The sequence below is a fragment of the Rhodamnia argentea genome, chromosome 10 (genome assembly GCF_020921035.1).
Source record: "Rhodamnia argentea isolate NSW1041297 chromosome 10, ASM2092103v1, whole genome shotgun sequence".
Lineage (NCBI taxonomy): Eukaryota > Viridiplantae > Streptophyta > Magnoliopsida > Myrtales > Myrtaceae > Rhodamnia > Rhodamnia argentea.
This window is the reverse complement of record NC_063159.1, coordinates 5,750,354-5,770,221: the sequence shown is the minus strand read 5'-3', so window position 1 is coordinate 5,770,221 and position 19,868 is coordinate 5,750,354. Positions and strand designations below refer to the sequence as shown.

The window sequence follows — 19,868 nt, the reverse complement described above, 5'->3', positions numbered from 1 at the left end:
ATTGATTGGTTGATAAGTCAAAATATCAACTTTAAAATATTGAAAATTGTAATTTAAATGAGTAATTGAAAATCGTAATTTAAATAAGTAAATAGTTGCAATTCCTGGCATTCCTCAACTTGATGTCTCAAGGAGATTAGGAGGGTCAAAATTTATAGTTGACTCAACAAGAAGAGCTTTTCCCGAATTCTATTTTGTCTTTCAAACGGTAGTAATGTCCTCTATCATTTTAAGATCCACATAGCCCTTATACAAAAGAGGGATCAAAAAATTACCACTAAATGCAACATCACGTTAAACTATATGTTACAATTTATAAGATTTATCTAGATGAACAATATAAAACTAGTAAAATCTTTTTTTTTTATATTAGGTTTAATACCATTAAAAATCACAAGCGAGTATCACATGACATATTTATCGCAAACTAATTTTCAGATCACAGAAATCCAAACTTATCATCCTAATTAACTCAAATTGGTACCCCTAATCTAAATTTGCCCTAGATATTTTGTCCAATATCCCATTATAATGCATACATGTTAACACACATGGCAAACAACTTTAACATGGATGTAACATAGAGAATGACAGATCCGACATGGAAAACCCATGTGTATCGACACTAAGCATTTTAACCCAAGGTAGATTTGGGTTAAGGGTATTAGGTTGGGATTATTATTTTTTTTTTCAATTTGTGGGTAAATGTGACACGGGTAGCGGTTTTTTGAATTTTCAGACCGAAATTAGTTTTGAGCAAACGTGCTATGGATATCGATGTGAGAATTTTTTGCGATGCGAAAATTAGTTTGGGAATTTGAATGTGTAGCGATAAACAATCCAATTATATATTTGTGGAAATATTATCGTATTATTTTATTTATCTCTTTTTTTAAAAAATTTGACATAGGGATCGCCTGCTTCGCCGGTTCCGCTCCACCCGTAAACCCTTCATAATTCTCTCCATTTTCACTCTCGTCGCTCCTTCCCAACCATCAGAACAGCGTCCTCAAAAGCTCCAGCGAGCGTGATGTCCAGATAGCATCGCCACAGGAGGAAGAGGAAGAAGACGACGACGACGACGACGACGAAGGTCAGGCCCGTTGACCCTCGATACAGCCTCCGGAACAGGTGAGATCGATAGGCGGATACGCCATCGAAGAGAGTTGAACTTTCTTTTATTGCAATTTGTCGCTTGTCGTTTGGCGAAATTTGCGTGATTGGGTTCCCTCTCCTAAGAGTTTTTAATGGGGAAATCCCTCCCCTCTGCGACGAGGTTGCGCCAGCTAGCGGGAGTTGGGCCGCGGTCCGCCGCCAGAACCCTAGAATCGGCCAGGGCCGCGCCGGGTGGAGATCGGAGATCGGGGAACCGGAGGGCGGCGATGGAGATCGAGGCCAGCGGCGAGAAGGAGAGCAGCGTGCGCGTGCCCCTGTCGGAGGTGGTGTCCGACTGCGTGAAGCGGTGGTTCAAGGACACGCTCAAGGAGGCGAAGGCGGGGGATGTGAATATGCAGGTCTTGGTGGGTCAGATGTATTACAGCGGCTATGGAGTTCCCAGGGATGCTCAGAAGGTATTGACTTTGTCGCCATATTTCCGTTCTGTTTGATGGAAATGAACCGTTAGCGTTCTAGGGTTTGGTTATTGGTCTTTGCTGTTAGGTTAGGCCGCTTGCTAGGGGGTTTTAGCTGCGTTTTGCTTCGTGAGCTTTGGACAAGGGTATCAAAGGAGAGGGTATGAAGTTTGCCCTTGATTTTCTTTTTCTATCACCAACATATTTCTGATGTACTTATTCTGATAGGGACATGTAGAATATGTTGTTTTGGCTACTATTGCTCAAATTTCAAATCCTCATTTTCATTAATCACTAGTCTTGGTTACTGAACAACAGAACTGATATTAGAATAAAGCTAATCGTAATTTCAAAGAAACAATTTCAAGCACATGTTATAGGGAGTTGGAGAACAAAAGAGAAAGAGAAGAGCAAGAAATAGAAATTTACCATTAATATGCTAAACGAGTCTTTTTTAAGCCTGAAGTTGCAAGAAAGCCGAAAAATGATGGCCGAGCAGACCCTCTTATTCAGAGTGAACGATGCCTTAAGTTCTGAACATCTATTGTCCTTTTCATCCACGTTATTAGAAAAATTACATTTTGCAGCATGTTGTTTGTGTAGTGACTGACGTTTTACATCCCAAGTTCAGCCCTGCAACTGCAAAGTGCCATACAGTGCTGTTACATTTGTGGAACTAAATCTGTCTTGTGGACAATGACAATTGCTTGTGTTGCGAGACCAACTGATGCACTTGCTCACTTCCTCTATTCCTCTACTCTCATACCCTTCACATGCAATGTTTCCGTGATTCTCTATATTATTTGATTCAGGATGCCTTCAAGTACCAATAACATTATATGAGGGAAAGAATGAAAGTGTAGTTATTTGAGATGCAGATGCTACGTGTAATTGTGATTGCTCTATGGGATGCAAAATGTGCTTTAGAACCTTTTTTACTGTTTTCCTGGGTTCAGATTTGTATGTTTATTTCTATGCTGATTTTTTTTTTTATGTATTTATAATGAACAGTGATTCTAAGTTTTGATCTTTTTGTGAGAGTTCAGGGAAGAAGTTGGATGACCAGGGCATCAAGGGTCCGTTCTTCTGCATGGAAAGTTAGTGATAAGCGTCCAGGTTGATTTCATGCACATTTGTATGATTCCGACCTATTTTTGTTTGCATTCACTGGTTATACATGGTATTTTCCTGGTTTTCAATTTAATAGATGCTTAATTATGGTGCTGTTGTTTGGTAATTTGGTCATATTGTCAGGATATAATGCCAGCGACTCGGATTCAGATGACATGAAAGACAGTTCTGAGGGACAGAAGCGCTCATGACCTCTGTTGGTGATTTCATTTCTTAGCCTCTCTTTCAGTGGACATATATTCTGATCCTTGGCAAGGAATTTCACAAATTCGTCTTCCATCGTCTCCTGAGACTTTTTTCTTTGGCAGAACTCTTAGACTTCTTTTAGCATCTCTAGTTAGCATTAGTGACCAGCTTGGTGCTTTTATATTTTTCAGCTGAAAGCTGAATACTTGTTCTTCAAGCCATTTACCTTTGCCATTTGTCTAGTCATGACGTAATTGCTGCTTGTTGTTAGATTCTCTATTTCTTGTGGAATGACATTCTCCATTTGTCTAGTCATGACTTAGAAGTTACGCCTGTGTCTGTATGGTAATAGTGACAAGGTTTTGGCGTTTATTTTAATTTAAGGGGAGTGGAAGAACTACCATTTTGTGCTAGAGTCTTCAGCTTCTTGCTGTGCTTGAGTTCTATATTAAGGAGTTATATGGGCAGATGTAAGTATTAGGATTGATCTCTCCTCTTAAGAAGTTCTGTCAATTAGCCGTAACACCTAAGCTATTTTGCAACTCATTTTTATATGCCTCACCAAAGCATTTTTTTTTTCTTCATTTAGATCTAATTTATGATGGTTTGAGTTTGAATTTATCTGTGTAATTATTAGTCCATACAACGTATTCCTCATGAAACTTTGTAAGTTTGTATAAATAGAAAATTGAATGCCAGAAAAACTAGCTTTTATGTTGATCTAGATGTTAAGGATAGCTATCTTGCTTGACAATGCAGGAAAAGCTAACTGTGTAGTCAAGGTTTCTTTAGTGAACAAGGCAAGATGGATGGGATTCTAAGAACTCAAATTCATCCAATCATCCAACCAAAATTTCATTTTGTTTCACCTGTAGGTTTGAAAAACACATCCAAACTTGATTTGATGGCTTTCCTATTGCAGGAGAATCTTATGATAACTAACCCTAGAGCATGTTAAAAGCTCTGATTACTTGGCCCCAAGATTTTTCCTATGATGGACAATGCACTGATTGAATTTGTCTTTGTGGGATTTCCATCTTATATAAGTCTCGTTCAGACTTGAACCTTGTTCCTCTTGGTTTTGGTAACCAGTTGTTACAAAGCCAAGTTTTATTGTGCTGTCGATGCAATACCTATATCGTAGACTCTAGTGTGAAGACAAAGTCTTCACATAATGTGGGTAGGTGAGTTCAGTACATTGATAGAACATGTGCCATTTTTCCAGTTAAAAAAATAGGGAAATGTAGCTTTCCATCCACATATCCTCCAATTTTTTAAACACTGTAGTTTTGTGAGCAAAATTAGAGTCCTTAATGCACTTGCAGGAAACCGGATATGAGACAGCATCTTGGCTTTGTTTTAGGGTTAAATGAAAGTTTAGATCTTAGATCATGGGAGACATCCGTAGTATGAGAGTATTCTCAACTTCTCTCTAATTAAGAAGGAATCAAGGACCCATGGTCTTCTTTGTCTAACGCAATCATTTGCAACTGCAACCAATGGGAAGCTGAGCCCTAATATGTACCTTTGTTTAGTTGAAAAACTTGTGCATCTATTAAGTGATGACTGGATGACTTTGAGTTGATATTCTTATGTGGGGAGGAAAGTTGGCTGGAATGTTATGTGAAGAAGTTTTGATATCAAGATCGGGGGCTGCTTCGGCATTCTTTGTTAGCTTGATTTTCAATTTGACCTGGTTAAGAGACTACTTCTTTGCCTGGTTACTTAAATGATTGTCTTCTATGCGTCTCTGTTGTTGATTTAATCATGTTCAACAGATTGTGAATTGCTTTTTTTGGGGATGTAGCATTGTTTTTGTGATTCTGATGAACTGGGCATTTAGCACTCTTTTTCCTAATCTTGTAATGTTGCTTGCTGTAGGTACTAGGGGCTACTTGGGGATGCGCGTGTATTTGCGGCACCTTCAGATTCCCTTTTGTTCACTTTTTCCCCTTCATCTACCATGTAAACAGTCTTGCTCCTTGTAGTCAACGGAGGTATATTTACTTCATTTTGTCTGGTTTCACATTTGCACAAGGATAGTTGGGATACCTTTTTCAGCCTTTTGGCGAAAGATCAAGTGAGAGGTTGGTTTGGGGGCTTCTTTTACCTCTTCTTTTGATTTTGCTAACTGTGTGGGGGTACTTACTTGATGGAGTCAGGATCTTAGATTAACAATTGATGATTAAGCTGCGCAGACAAACCGGTGTCAATACAGAGAAAAGTTTGTGCACAGTGTACGCCTTTCATCCAGTGTTATAATATTCATCCCTCTTTAGAGGTCAGCAACTTGGACTTCTGACCATCTGTGCCCCCCATCCTGGCCACTGTGGCAGCTTGTGGAGTGATTGACTTCTCCAGTTTCTTACAAATTTGAACAGCTTGTGGGAATTTCTTTTACTTTTAGTGAAGTTACTTGGTGTTAGACTCAAGGTGGGTGAACGATGTGAACAATTTTACTAGATCTTTTCATTATCTGAAATATCTTGTGGGATTTAGCTAGCAGAGACAAGTCATGGGCACCTCATTGTCAGGAAAATGAATGCCTGGTTTTTGCTGTGAAATATTTTGGTCTGTATGGCTTAAATATGAAGGGCTAGAAGAAGCTGCACTTTTTATTAAGGTGTTAATAAGTCTCGGTAGGGACAGGAAGATAATCCGTTTTGTCAGTGTAATAAGCTTGCTTTGGTCTGTGCGTGAGCTTTGATTTTGCATTGACTGCACCTAATGCAGAAATGCTCTTTGGTTCTGCAAGTTTGGATGCACTTGAGAAGTAGAGTTAGACACTACTCATGGAAAGGAAGTACCTGCCCAAAATTTGGTCTGCTGCGGATTGATGAACTCTTGACCATTTATCCGGTGGGTTCTATTTGGGGCTTAGACCGTTCGATCGTGGTCATCATGGTCCATGGTGAACCGGATTAGGACGAGAAATATGGGGTCGTCGAGATGCTCCTTGACATTGCATAAAGGCATTTCATTTGTTCAACTCAAAATGAATGGACCGTGGCGACACAGCATCTTGGATTACACTTGAATCCAGAGAACAGGCCGCTTTTGACAGCGAATGGAAAGAGCGAGTCCACGCTGGTGCGAATGTTTAGTCTCAGTGTGGGGAATGGACCTTGGTTGTCTTTTTTAACACTCTGGGTTCTGGGGGATACCTCCTGATTGTGAAGTCTTTTAAAGCGGACTTGAACGCGAAACAAATCTCTTCATACACGAATCGAAGTCCGAGTGATACCGAGCAATGGAGAAACTGTAGAACGAACAGGATTCAGTTACTTGTAATCTTGGGATCAAATTCATGAGAACGGAACCCACTTGAACCAGTTAACGCAAGACTAGTTGGCAACTTAGTTGGTAACTTAATTGGAGGAAAGAAACTTGTAAATCACTTAAATTAAAGTTGGTAATTTAATATAAGAGTTGGGAATTTGAAAAGTTAGTAAGTTAGGCTTATGGACTGTCGATATACACCGTAATCTACTTAAATTTAACTATTGGATTCCCTTTCAATATATAGTGACATTTATCAAAGGTTCATGACAGTTCCTTCTTACACTATTTACCAAGGTTGTAAATTTCGAAGTATAATATTGTATGTGATTTTTATAAAAAATTTCAAATAAAGACATGCAGTGCTATCGTTTTCTAAAAAAAAGTGACTTCAAATGAATATTGTTTTAAATAAAGGCCTGAAGTAGCTATCAAAGTATCAAATTAAGGCCCGAGGTGTTCAACACAGTCTCAAATAAGGGCTTCAGTGGGCATATGCATCTCATATGCAACTTCCCACGGTATAATTGGGGGCATTTTCATCCAAAGTTAATCTTTTCTTCCTTTTATTCCATTTTCTTTCTTGGTTCTCTGGTCTTCTTGTTTCTTCTTCCTACGTCAGACTCTCCGGTTCATCTTCTTCTTTCTTTTCCCTCCCAGGCAAAGATGGGTTGGGATGGAGACAAAGAATTACGTTCATTTGTGCTCACAATACAAATAAAAATAAAACGCAAAGACCTGAAATTCGCTGGAAATCCAAAAAGTGAAGGAGAATTGTTTGTTTATTAAATAGGAAGGGATGTTTGCGGAAGAAAATGCCTCATCATGATGGCATGTGAGATGCACATGCTTCGCCAGGCCCTTAATTGAGACTAGATTATCACTTGAGGCCATTATTTAAGACAAAATCCACTGTGGACGCCTTTTTTTTAGAAAATAGCCTTAATTGAGGCCCTTCATTGAAATTTTTCCCGACTTCGTACAAAGCTTACTACGGTTTGTTGTAATTAATGCATGAGGTCATCAATATTTAAATAATATTGTTTTATTCTACTCTATGGCATTTAACAAAGCATTCCAAAATTTTGCCGTAATTTAGTGTACAATGTGGTAAATATTTAAATTCACAATTTTCTACTTAGGATATGGGAATGGAAATTTTCCCACGTATTAGAGAGAAAACAATTAAAACTAAAGAAAGAAGGCAAATAATTAGAGAAGTTGGTAATTTACAGGCAATTACTCGGTCAAATAAGATTGGCAATTGGCTGATTTAAGACTTTGGGTAGCTTATTAGGAAGAAAGTTGGTGAGTTGCTGCAATTAACATTGGTAGTTTAATATAAGAATCGGTAAATTTGAAAATTGGTAATTCATACAAATAAAAGTTATAAAGTCAGTTGGCAATTCTAAAAAATCTAAAAAATATTGCTAAATTCATTTGAAAGTTGGTAAACTATTAAAAAATTATTTTAAGAAGAATTCTTTGTTCACATATTTTTAGGGAAAATTATCCAAAAAGTCCTAAACCTATTGAACTTTTTCCAATTCAGTTCTAAATCTTTTAAGTTTGTCAATTAAGTCACAAATCGTTTCACTTTTTATCGGTTGAGTCATATTGGTTGAAAATCATTGATGTGAATATTAGTTGTCTTATGTGACACGACCAGCACTAATGTAGACAATCTTTAATCATATCTTAATACTATTTTAATTTTTTATATATTTTTTTATTCTTTCATTATTTTCCTCTGGTTTTCTTCTTCAAAGGCCGGCTAGGCTCGCTCGGCCTTTGGCGAGAGCTAGGTGACCCTCGCCGACCGCCGAGAAGAAAAGCAAAGGGAAAAACGAAAAAAATTAAAAAAATGTAATACTCAAATTGGAAGAGATATTAAAATAAACTAAAAATTATTCATGTCGGCATCGATCGTGCCACGTAAGATGACCATCGTCCACGTCCGATATTTCTAGCCAATATCAATTAATTGGCAAAAAATGAAAAGGTTTAGAACTCAACTGGTAAGTTTAAAAGGTTTAGAAATGAATTGACAAAAATCCAATAGGTTTAAGACTTTTTCAATAATTTTCCCCATATTTTTACCAATAATATTTGACAGTTATCAATTGTTGTAGAAATTTATCAGTTAAGGACAACATAGTAATATAATTACGGGTGTGCATATGAACCAGACCATATCAATTGATTTTGGGCGATTCTCGATTCCAAATTATTTGAATTGCAAATAGTCGATCCAATTCCCAATTCTCTGTACGGAACCATACCACGTGACCGGATCGGACCAATATTTGTTTATGTACTTTTTAAATAATAAAGAATAAAGAAAAGAGAATTGCTAAAATCCCTAAATCGGATTGGTCCAATTCGGAAACCGGACTAGGACTGACCTTGCTGTTGTGGTTTCCAATTCTAGGGTGGAGCTGGCCCAACTCTAGAACGAATCACCCCTCAACAGAATAGTGCCCCCTTTTATATCTTTTTTTCTTTGTCCATATCTTGTTTGCCACTGAAGGGGAAATTTCCAAAAAAAAAAACCGAAACTTATTGCAATTATGCCGGTTCAGCCCTAATTTTTTTTTTTTTTCAATTTAGTCCCAAAATTTTTCATTTGTGCTAATTCAATCCATTTGACCGACCAGCGCTAACGTGGATAATTTTTAATAATATTTTCAAATTTTAAAATGTTTTAATTATTTTAATAAATTTTTTCCTGTCTTTTTTTTTTCCTTTTCTTTTTTGTTCGGGTTGGCAAGAGACCATCGACCTCAGCCCTTGCCCGGATCCGAGCAAGGCCTCGAGTCCTTTCCTAGGGGATGGCTAGGGCCGCAACCCTCGCCCGCATCCGATGAGGGTTCATAGGCCTTCGCCCAATGGTTAATTGCCGATCCTAACAAGAAAACAAGACAAGAAAAAAAAAGACAGGAAAAAAAAAAGACAGGAAAAAAGTTATTAAAAAATAATTAAAAATTCAAAATAAAATTAAAATATTATTAAAAATCGTTTATGTCGATGTCGGCATGCCAAATTGATTAAATTAGCACAAATGCAAAAGGGGTATGACTCAATTGGCAAAAAATGTTTATGATTGAATTGGCACAATTGTAATAGGTTTAAAACTTTTTGGGTAATTTTCTTGTCGGTTGAGGCATCCGTTTTTCTTTCTTCAAAAGTCCAGGTTTCTTATGCTAAAAATTTATCCCCAAAATAGAAAAATAAAATTATTTTATCAAATGAATTTCTATTTTAAACATGTTCTCGAGAACAAAAGCACAATGGGGCTTCTTGTGATTGTCGCTGGTATTTCATTTATCTCTAGTTCTACCACCTTTTGGTAAATTTCATTTGATTCTGTAGGCGGTTCATTGACATGCCCATGGCTTATTTTATTGCAAAAGTTTTTAAAAATAGTCATTCACCACCACAAGTCAACAATAAAATATTGCCGCGGCCAACTTTTCTGCTATTTCCCTTGTATTTTTTTCTTTGGTTCTTTATAATATGTATTCAACTTGGTACACGTGAAGCCTCCCATGGCGCTACAACGTCCAAGTGGAAAAAGAAAAAGGCGACGTTTTTAGGCTCACCAGTTATGTGCATGAGTGACCCATTTCTGTATTCTGTGTGCAATTTCTCAGAATGGAGATGGAGGGGTCAGGTTGCCATCAAAATGGTGCAATTCAACAGAGCGAAGCGGTTGCCGGGGCAATTGCTCGGAGTTCAACTTCAGGGCTCACTGAAAGTGGAGTTGAAACAGGAGGGGATGCGGCGATTAGCGAGTTTAATGTCGTTGATCGGCGAGACCCGGAGCGAGAAATGATGGGAAGTCAAGAAACAGTCGCTCCAACTTCTCTACTTCTCGTCAGATACTTGTACATTGGCCACTTCTTGGCCAGATGGGGTGCCAGGTTTCTCCCTCCCTCTCTCTCTTTCTCTAACTTCAGACGGAAAAAGGAAATTGACATTTTGAGTATCAACTATCGATTCTGTTTCTCTGGTTTTGCTTTGACTAGGTTCTGTTGTATTGTCGTCGTCGTCGTCGCTTTGTTGCTGCTGCTGCTGCTGCTGTATACAACGCCTAATATCACTCTAATTCACCATAGGCAGCCAAAGCCCTAGTGGGTTGCTAACACCATATTGCTCGCTCTGGTCTTGACTCACCCGTGCCCTTATGGCTTTAAATTTTGCAAATTTTTTTAATGTGACGTTGGGTGAGGCTAGTCTACTGGTCCAACAGTCTAAACAAAGGCAATGTGGGATGAGGGACTTCTTTCTTTAGCTGAGAGGGTCTCTACATCGCACAAGTTTCTCAATCAGTCCTTCAGTGTTTTGTTCTGGTTGTATCCTTTCCTTGCCATTCTCTACCCCTTTTTCATATGAAATGCAGATTTTCGTTTCGACCAAAATTCTCTACCTGTGATTTATGAGAAAGTGTTTTGGGGTCAGTCATACACCACGTCATTAGCTTCTGGTTTAAGACAACCAAGAAGAACAAGCGAAAGGATCATGTTTTGCTATCAGGAGTTTTGCAACAATCACGGCTGGCATATTATTTTCGGTCGTTATACACCCCTTCATTTAGCTGATGTTGTGCTGTATAGCAAACCTCGAATTTTCTTCCCGTGGTTCATTACACTCTGTAGCAAATATGTGGTAGGTAACATCCAATTTAAGCAGCAAATGGCACGCAATGAAAATAAGGGAGTCTATTATAATAGCTGCCCAAAACTTTAAATTTACACGAACTGAATATCTGTAATTTGGTAATTTTTTTCCAGGTCTGGTAATTTTTTTGAGTGTCTTAGCAGTTTCATGTTGGTGAATTCCATTATTTTGTCAGTAACATTCTAAAAGTGTTAAGCAAATTATGGATGTGTCGAATCGTCTGGCCCTTTCCATGTCTACATTTAAATAGAAGGATAGTCAGATTATCAGGAGGTCACGCGGCTTGTATTCCATGCTCAACGACACTAGTCATTTGCTTGCAGGATGTGGGAATTCTCCGTTGCTTTATACTTCATCAGTCTTTGGCCAAGTTCTTTACTTTTTGCTGCTATTTATGGTACAGTGGAATCGGCCTCCACTGCACTATTTGGGGCGGTTGTTGGGAAATGGGTGGATACGTCGACTTATACAAAGGTTTGCAAAACTTGCTTGTTACAATTGCAGATATGTTTCATTAGAAAATACATGCGGTATTGAGACTGAATGACTTCTTGACTCTATACACCATTGTGATTCCTCTTAGTTTAAGAATCTTATATTGTTTTAATTCATGATTAGCATTACTTACAATTAGCCTTGGCCACATACTGACATTTCTTGCAATTGACATCTCTCACATCAGACAAATAACCTGGAGAACTTGATCAGCGTCATTTAACATATCCATGTTTTCGCCTGCTCTTGGCAACTTTGGAGGAATTCTTTTAATTGATAACATATGCACATAGTTGTCCAAAATCTGATTTTGCATTCTAATCTAATTCAAGCAGAATTTTTTCTTTTTTGTGGTATGGCTTATTGGTTTTGGCAGACATGCTGACAACAATATTATGTATTCAATTGTTTGCAGGTTCTTCGAATTTGGTTGTTGACCCAGAACTTCTCTTTTTTGATTGCTGGGGGAACGGTGATGGAGCTTCTCTTTCACTCAAATTTGAAGTCAACAAACTTCGTGGCCTTTATCTCTCTAGTTATATTAATATGCTTCTCTGGAGCCATTGGTGTTCTGTCTGCTCTTGCCGGTTCCATGCTGATTGAAAGAGAATGGTGATTCTATCTAATTGCTAATGTGCAACTTTTGAGTTCTAAACATTATTTTTCTCTCATACCATCAAAAGTTCATCCAAATGTGGCTTAGGAGTCATGACTCTGGAAATTAAGAATTTAAGGCTTTCTTGTTCCCTCATGTAGAAAGTAACAAGCACGGTGTAACCATAAAATGCTCATCGGTATAAAATGCAAAAGTTCTAATCTGAGGAGCCTGATGAAGGAGAGTTTGCAGGGTTGTGGTGATATCGGAAGGGCATCCGCCAGAAACATTGACACAGATGAACTCAGTCATCAGAAGGATTGACCTAGTCTGCAAACTATTTGCTCCGGTTGTGTCGGGCTTCTTTGTCAGCTTTGCATCGCTGAAGGCTTCTGCCATGGCTTTTGCACTTTGGAATTTTGCATCTGTTTGGTTACAATATTGGCTTATGAGTTGTGTATACATTGGCATCCCCGCACTGAAAGAGAGCAACCGGAGGAAAAGACAGTAGATTCCTTCAGATGGCACCGAAGGCAGAGTATCTGCATTAGAAGGTGGGACGCTTCATGATGAGGCAATTATATGGATGGAAGAAAAAAGCTTGATGAGGAGGAAAATGAATCTAGTCATGAATAGCGCTTTCATGGTTTCGTGGAGGACATACTTGAGGCAGGAGTTGGTACTCCCTGGCGTAGCTCTTGCCTTGTTGTATTTTACAGTTCTCAGGTATTAACATTTTCAAAGTCAACGATTTGGAAATTGTTCTGGCAATTGTAGCTTGTATGCGTGACATGATTTTCAACTTGTTAATGTAGGTTTAGCTTTTAGAACAAAATGTGCAGTATGTAGTATCTGCTTTGGAAGACCAAATTTATATATCTTACTAGGCAAACTGAGTAATGTTCTTAGCTTGGTTAGCTTGACATGGTCCGTTTTCTCTTGCTTTGAAATCATGGTTGATTGTGATTCCTTTAAGCAATCGTTTTTTTGTGGTTGTTGCTCAAGTTCCCGTTTTAACTGTTGGTATCTTGTTAATTTTCTCAGTGCAGTTTTGGGACTTTGATGACAGCAGACCTGAAATGGGAAGGAATACCTGCTTATGCTATTGGTATAGGCCGTGGAATAAGTGCCACAATCAGAATCGCAGCGACTCTTTTGTACCCATTCTTGCATTCTCGCATTTTGACACTTAGTACTGGACTTTGGTCTATTTGGTGCCAGGTACTTGCACAATTTTCAGCTTGGCATTGCAACTTCTGATTTAGGTTGAGCACACAGTTCAATTGTCTGATATTGCATGATGATGATGACACAGTGGACCTTCCTAATCGGGTGCATTGCCTCAATCTGGGTTCAAAACAAGCATTTGTCGGTGTACATGTTGATGGGTGGCATGGCAACATCTCGATTAGGATTGTGGATGTTCGACTTGTCTGTGACACAGCTGATGCAGGTGAGGATACCATGCATCAATTTAGCTGAATCCCTCTAATGACGTGGAAATATTTTCTGCCATGAGTAATACATCGAACCGGCATGCTCAGCATTTTTCTTAACTCTGGATAGGACAATGTTCCTGAATGTGACCGTGGCGCTGTTGGAGGAGTTCAAAACTCTCTTCAGTCTGCTCTGGACTTGATGTCCAGCATCATGGGGATAATAATATCCGACCCGCGGGTAAATCAACTTTTGGCTCTTGTATTATCTAAACCAGGACATTCTTTTAAGTATTATTGGGTCAATTGTTGCTGACTAAGGTACTGTTGATGGGCAAGCTAAGGAACTTATTAAACAATTACGCATGCCCGCATGTGCGCGCACGCCTGCTAGAGAGAGAAAGTGTTTTGTTTGGTGGTTAGTTTAGTTTTATAATTGATGATATTTGTTGAAGCAGATTATCTTGACATATTACATTTGGAAGTATTTTCTCTTTTCTCAAACAAAGTCCATTTGGAGCTTCAGTTAATCTCAGTTTTTTTTTTTTTTGGGCTATAGGATTTCTGGAAATTGACATTGGCATCATTTCTGGCGGTAACATTTGCTGCAATTCTCTACTGTTTGTATGTCTACCGGGTCCGGAAGCACCTTGTTCATATGGAGAAGCTATTGATTATGGTCAAATGGTACAGAAAATCCTCGTGAGGGGCAAAGGTCGAAAGGATTGAAACAAAAGAAGTTGGCTCATTCCCAGTTTTTTTACGAAGGATTTCTCAAAATGTCGAGGACCCAACTTGGCGAATAGAGGGATGTTGCTGGTTAAAAAATGCGCATAACGACGCTTCGGGGAAAAATACGTATTGGAGTTTAGAAGGTCCTTGTACATGCATTAGCTCAGTAGATCTAGGAGTAGTTGCTGAATCATAGTATGCAAAAATTCAGGGATGTCTTTGTCATGATGTATAAGTTTTACTGACTCTGATTTGATTAGTATTTAGCTGCAACTATATTAGCTTATTGAGATGCTAATTACCAGCCATTCAAAGGGCTCGACTCAAGGCATCTGAGGGAAGAGTCTGCGTGATGCATGATGATTAAGGAGCCGATCAGCGCTAGTCTAGCAGAGTGAGGCGACGAAACTTTATCGGACAGGCTATTTGTCCCAAAAGTTCAATTGTCAGAAAGGAGGCTCATGGCATTTACAAAGCACGTTCTTTAGTAGCTAAAACATTCTTTTGTTTTCCCCATTAAAGATAGTGTGTGATAGGCATCACCTCTGGATATCTGGATAGTAAATCTGTCCATGTAGCTAAAAATGTAATGTTACGGTGCAAGAGGAGAGGAGATCATGCTAGTATCCACTTGCCTACTGATGGACTTAAATGAGATCTAATTAAGGATGAATTTTTCACAAGAACCTATATCCGTCAGCGTCGACCGCTCAAAGTTGGCCGAATAGATTGAATTGGCATAAATGTAAAAAGTTTAAGATTGAATTGGCAAAAAAAAACAAATTTAGGACTGAATTGATACAATTACAATTGTCTAGGATTTTTTTGGTGATTTTCCCAATAAAAGGGTGTTGTGAAGTATAATCTTGGCTGATTCAGGAGAGATCCAAACGGTGAAAAGAGATGACTGGCATATGTCTATTGTCTTGAGGACAGAAAAAGGAATATTCGAGGGGAGGAGTTACTTTATACAAACGCACATCCCTGGCTACAGCCTACATGACCCTTTCAAAAACCTACTCTTTGGTTGACTTTTGTAAGCTTCTTCATCTTTACAGGGGAAGAACAAAGTGCGTTAACACTTCAAACAGTTGTAAGAGTACAAAGAAGAAGAAGAAGAAGAAGTAGAAGTAGAAGAGGAGGAGGAGGAGGAGGAGGAGTTGCTTGCAAAGATTCAAGAAGTCACTTAAACTACGACAGAAAATGACGAGGGAGCCGCTCCTCGACCATGAAGCACCTTCTCCCCAGCCTTCTTTCCCTTCGAACCTCACCAAGTACTTGTATTCGGGCCACTTCTTGGCCAGATGGGGTGCCAGGTTCTGCAATTCACTTTGGTTCAACTCTCCTAAAACTCCTGTTGCTGTTCTGAATATGCTCTCCTCCAGGATATGATGATTTGCTCTTAATTTTGGATATGCAATGGTTTGGAGTGTTTTATCCTAGTGTAACTACTCTCCGTGTCATTCCAACTTTGGATATTTCAAAACCTTTCCATCATTTCAGATCGTCTCAGTTGGTATCATCACTTATCCGTCCTTCTCTCCCCATGCCTGATATACTAGGTCACTGGAATGACTGGTACATGATTGTTAGTGAAATCATCAATTTGCCCCAATTCATCAACAAACAATGAAAGCTTCGTCTTATGCCTGCATTAGGAAAATTGGTCCACTAGTCGTTTAAATTTCAATCCAGTCTTTTACTTGAATTTGACCATATAAGTGTGGCGATTCTCGATAAACTAATGGTTCTGTTCTCAGGTCATTTTCTCTCTTGATACCTCTCCATTTGGAAATGGATTATCTCTCATGTTTGCTTGTCTTGCAGAATGTGGGATTTCTCTGTGGCCTTATACATGATCAACATTTGGCCAGACTCTTTACTGTTGGCCGCTGTCTATGGAGTGGTGGAAAATGCCTCCACTGCCTTGTTTGGCCCGATAATCGGAAAGTGGGTGGATAAACTGAGTTATGTCAAGGTCTGATGAACTTACAATCCTTTATGTACTACGGCACGTAAGAAAATATCTAACCGGACCTTTTATTTCCGAATTTTACAGTATATGAATTTATTTGAACATGATAATTGAGTGATATTACATTCACGAAGGGGCAAATATTTGTTGCAGGTTCTCCGGCTTTGGCTCGTGACTCAGAACTTTTCATTCATAGTGGCCGGAGGCACGGTTTTTGGTTTGCTAGCCTACCCAGATTTGAAGTCCACAAGTGTTGAAACTTTTGTCTTGCTCGTCCTTGTTACCAATGTTTCTGGAGCCGTTGGTGTGCTTTCCACTCTTGCTGGAACAATCTTGATTGAAAGAGAATGGTAATAGCATTGAGCTTAAATACTTACATCCCAAAGGCATACTATTCTCTCTCTTTTTTTCCTTTTCAAATTTGCTTTTAAATGTGCCTCTAATTGCAGGGTGGTGGTGATGTCCGAAGGCCAAGACCCTACACTCCTTACTCGGATGAATTCAGTTGATAAGACGGATCGATTTGATTTGCAAGTTGTTTGCCCCTGTTGTTTCAGGCTTCATAATCAGCTTTGGTTCGCTGAAAGCATCCACTATGACTTTGGCGGTTTTGAGCACCACAAGTGTTTGGCTGGAGTACTGGTTTTTCATGTCAGTATATCAGGGAAGTCCTGCTATAGCTGAGCGAAACCGACAAAGAACTCAGAAACCTATTCCTGCTGAACTGACAGAGAGCTCGTCTGTTCCAGATGATTATCATCCCGCAAATGCAGAAAAAAGCCAAAAGAGAAGTCTCGGTGAGAAAATCGCGAATCTGCCCCTGGTCAGTGCTTGGAGAGTGTACTTTGAGCAAGAAGTTGTGCTTCCTGGAATCGCACTAGCTTTGTTGTGTTTTACAGTTCTCAGGTAATGCACCGGAAACTGATGAACCCTCAAAGTCCATATCTTTCACCCTAGTTAATGGGACCTACCTGTAATCTTCTACTATTGACGTTTTGCTTTCCTTGTAAAAGGATAAAAAACAGGGTGAGCATTCCTGATATATCATTAGGTGGAAACTTGCATATGCATCAAAACCCAAGGTTGTCTTAATTGTGATGTCGTTTCTGGTATCATCTGCTAGACGGTTACTATTGCACAGCTGCATCATCTGGGAAACGTGCAAAATTTTGGCAGTCTCGAGTGTTTCTTGCTCTGATTTGAATGCACTGACAATTCGGGATTGTTGTATGGATTTACAGCTTCGGAAGTTTGATGACAGCTACATTAGAGTGGGAAGGTATACCTGCATTTGTCATCGGAATAGCACGCAGAATAAGTGCAACAATCGGCGTTGCCGCCACTCTGGTTTATCCAGTCTTATATTCTCGCATTTCCACGCTCCGAACTGGGCTCTGGTCCAGCTGGTCCCAGGTATAATTTTCGACTATCAACTTGTTTTAGGACTTTTTTGGCTGCATAGATTAATGAAATACAATTGAACTCTCATTATGAGAAACTACTGCAGTGGACTTTCCTGCTTCTGTGTGTTGGGTCAATATGGGTTCGAAACAGCATAATAGCTGCCTTCATGCTGATGGGCGGAGTGGCGACATCTCGACTTGGATTGTGGATGTTCGATTTAGCCGTCATTCAACAGATGCAGGTTCTTTATTTCGGTTTCAATTATAACTCAAAAGAATAGCACCGGTCACTCATTCCCTAGACATCTCATAAACATTCTTGATTCATTTGTGGTTGAGGTTTAGCTCACTATTTAGTATCTCATCTTGTGAGTGGGTTTTTGTTTGTCTTCTTCCTCATTCTTCTACTCCCTGTTGGTTCTTCGTATGGGTTCATTCTTATTTACTAGCTTAGACTTTTGGTTGGATACTTTAATGCCATTCTACATGAAAATTGTTTCTTGCAGTGGTTGTCAAATTCTCAGACCTCAAAATTCACTTTCTTTTCCGTCATGTTGCTCGTCTGTGGCAGGATAAGGTTCCAGAATCTGATCGGTGTGTGGTTGGAGGCGCTCAAAGTTCACTACAGTCCTTCTTGTATATGATGGCTTATGGTATGGGAATAATCATCTCAAATCCAAAGGTGATCACCCCTGCTTCTACTTCCTATGATGACAAGAGTGATACACTACTTATATCATGTGTGGAGTTACCTTAAGTTCATCAAACTTTTGATTTACGATCTAACTGAATTATTAATTTGTGGCTTCTGCATCAGGATTTCTGGAAGTTGATTTTGTTATCATTTCTGTCGGTTACCATATCGGCAGTTCTGTATACGTTACACGTATACCGTGTCCGTAAGCACCTGATCCATTTTGAGAAGCTCATTTTGCTGGGAAGTTGGTCAATCATACAGTCTTTGGATGCGCACCAGAGTCAAGACTGCATGAACTTCATTTAGTTCTTTTCGAAGACATAAGAAGAATCTCGTTGTATTTCTGGAACGATATCATACTCCAGGACAAGCCGCTCATGCCACGACGTCTGACAATCCTGGGTAAAATAGAAAAGGATGACAATTCAGACTGTTCTAACAGGATCTTGATATCGGGATTGAGAAGTACAATCAGGGACTTTGTATGTTTATAGGAATGGCAGCTGCTGCTTTTATGTTTGCGAAATCCATCTGCTCATCTTACGTGCTTTCTAATACGCTCTGCAGAGTGATTGTTTCACATGCTTAAGATGCAATCCGGAAAAAAATTACACTTTCCGGTTACCGTACTTTGAGTAACTTCCAATAAGCCACTGAACTTTTGATGAAGTCATTCAACTTCAACTCCTAATGCATGATGAGCTGAGGTTTTGCATGAGTACTTGGACCACTGGATGGATCTGATCAATGAGGGGGGCTTGGACTGAGCTACTCCTAGAAAGGACAAGCCATGCAATCTAGCATCAAAACGCTTGCCCAGTCCCGTCCCTGGAGATCAGCAATAAATATCTGGACAAACATGATCCGGACAGTGACAGGGTTGGTTGGTTGGGACAAGGAAATTCCTTTCACTGTCCCTTTAACAGAATTAACCGGACCTGGTCGGAACCTGGCCGTCCGGCCTATTGAGTTTGTGGCTCAAATTCTTGCTGAATCGGAGTTTACATTGGAGAGCTTGGAGAGCCGAGTTAGATCCTAGACAAATTTGGAGGTGTTTGGGGGGTGCGATAAAAGAGGGGACTGGGCACCTGGACGAAAAGGATGGAGATGCCGATCGGATGAAGCCTAGTAGCCGAAGTTACTAGGCATGGGCCAAGGGGTCGGCAAGCTTGTGGCCGAGCTGCCTGCCCTGATCAGTACCTAGCCTACTAAATTTGCTACTGGTCATCCTGCGGTAGCCCGGTAGCCATATGGATCTCGCGAACTCGGGTTTAAAAGTCTGATTTTGACATCTTTTTTTTTTTTTTTTTTGTCGAGAACACAAACACGGCGGAGGTGTGTTTTTTATTATCTTCTAGCGAAACTTGGTGTGATAATTACAAGGCTTGCGAGGATTTGAATATTGGAAACACGTGAGAGATTGAATGATTGATTGTAACTCTATAAAAGTTTTCCAAAAAGTTCTAAACCTACTGTCTCAATTCAATACTAAATAATTTTTATTTGATCAATTTAGTCATAAACCTTTCAATGATTTGCCAATTTAGTCATTCTAATCAATTTTAAACCGGAAGTTGTTGATGTGCCGGTCCAATTAGTGCCAGCCATCTTATGTGGTGCGATGGATATTGACGTGGACGATTTTTATAATTTTTTTTGAAAATTTTTTATTATTTTTTTCCCTTGTC

The 19,868-nt window shown here is 39.3% G+C and overlaps 1 protein-coding gene, 2 long non-coding RNA genes and 1 pseudogene across 6 annotated transcripts; 2 read left to right on the top strand and 2 right to left on the bottom strand.

The window, feature by feature from the left end:
* The first annotated feature begins 911 nt into the window (after positions 1-911).
* LOC115749278 lies at positions 912-5,395 on the top strand. Of its 4 annotated transcripts, XR_004016307.2 has the most exons (6): positions 912-1,131; positions 1,240-1,571; positions 2,618-2,687; positions 2,826-2,902; positions 4,770-4,871; positions 4,927-5,395. XR_004016307.2 is itself a non-coding variant. In XM_030686019.2 (5 exons), the coding sequence occupies exons 2-4, from the start codon at positions 1,248-1,250 to the stop codon at positions 2,891-2,893; spliced, it is 462 nt and encodes a 153-aa protein (XP_030541879.1). In that variant the 5' UTR covers positions 912-1,131; positions 1,240-1,247; the 3' UTR covers positions 2,894-2,902; positions 4,770-5,395. The 4 variants fall into 4 exon arrangements, 3 of the variants coding, with proteins under 3 accessions (XP_030541879.1, XP_030541880.1, XP_048127530.1); XM_030686019.2 differs by having other exon boundaries at positions 4,770-5,395; XM_030686020.2 differs by having other exon boundaries at positions 914-1,131; positions 1,287-1,571; positions 4,770-5,395.
* Positions 3,878-4,251, bottom strand: LOC125312669. The gene is made up of 2 exons (XR_007196754.1): positions 4,148-4,251; positions 3,878-3,925 (listed from the first exon to the last, which is right to left on the bottom strand). It is a non-coding gene; the product is annotated as an uncharacterized LOC125312669 (long non-coding RNA).
* Positions 5,396-9,732: 4,337 nt separating the features above from the next.
* Positions 9,733-18,804, top strand: LOC115749260 (annotated as a pseudogene).
* Positions 13,925-14,446, bottom strand: LOC125316756. The gene is made up of 2 exons (XR_007199840.1): positions 14,232-14,446; positions 13,925-14,189 (listed from the first exon to the last, which is right to left on the bottom strand). It is a non-coding gene; the product is annotated as an uncharacterized LOC125316756 (long non-coding RNA).
* Positions 18,805-19,868: the final 1,064 nt, after the last annotated feature.

Coding starts and splice junctions, on each gene's coding strand:
- LOC115749278 (XM_030686019.2), top strand. CDS start 1,248: ATGGGGAAATCCCTCCCCTCTGCGACGAGGTTGCGCCAGCTAGCGGGA. Junction 1,572..2,617: donor TTCCCAGGGATGCTCAGAAG/GTATTGACTTTG, acceptor GTGAGAGTTCAG/GGAAGAAGTTGGATGACCAG. Junction 2,688..2,825: donor AGTTAGTGATAAGCGTCCAG/GTTGATTTCATG, acceptor TCATATTGTCAG/GATATAATGCCAGCGACTCG.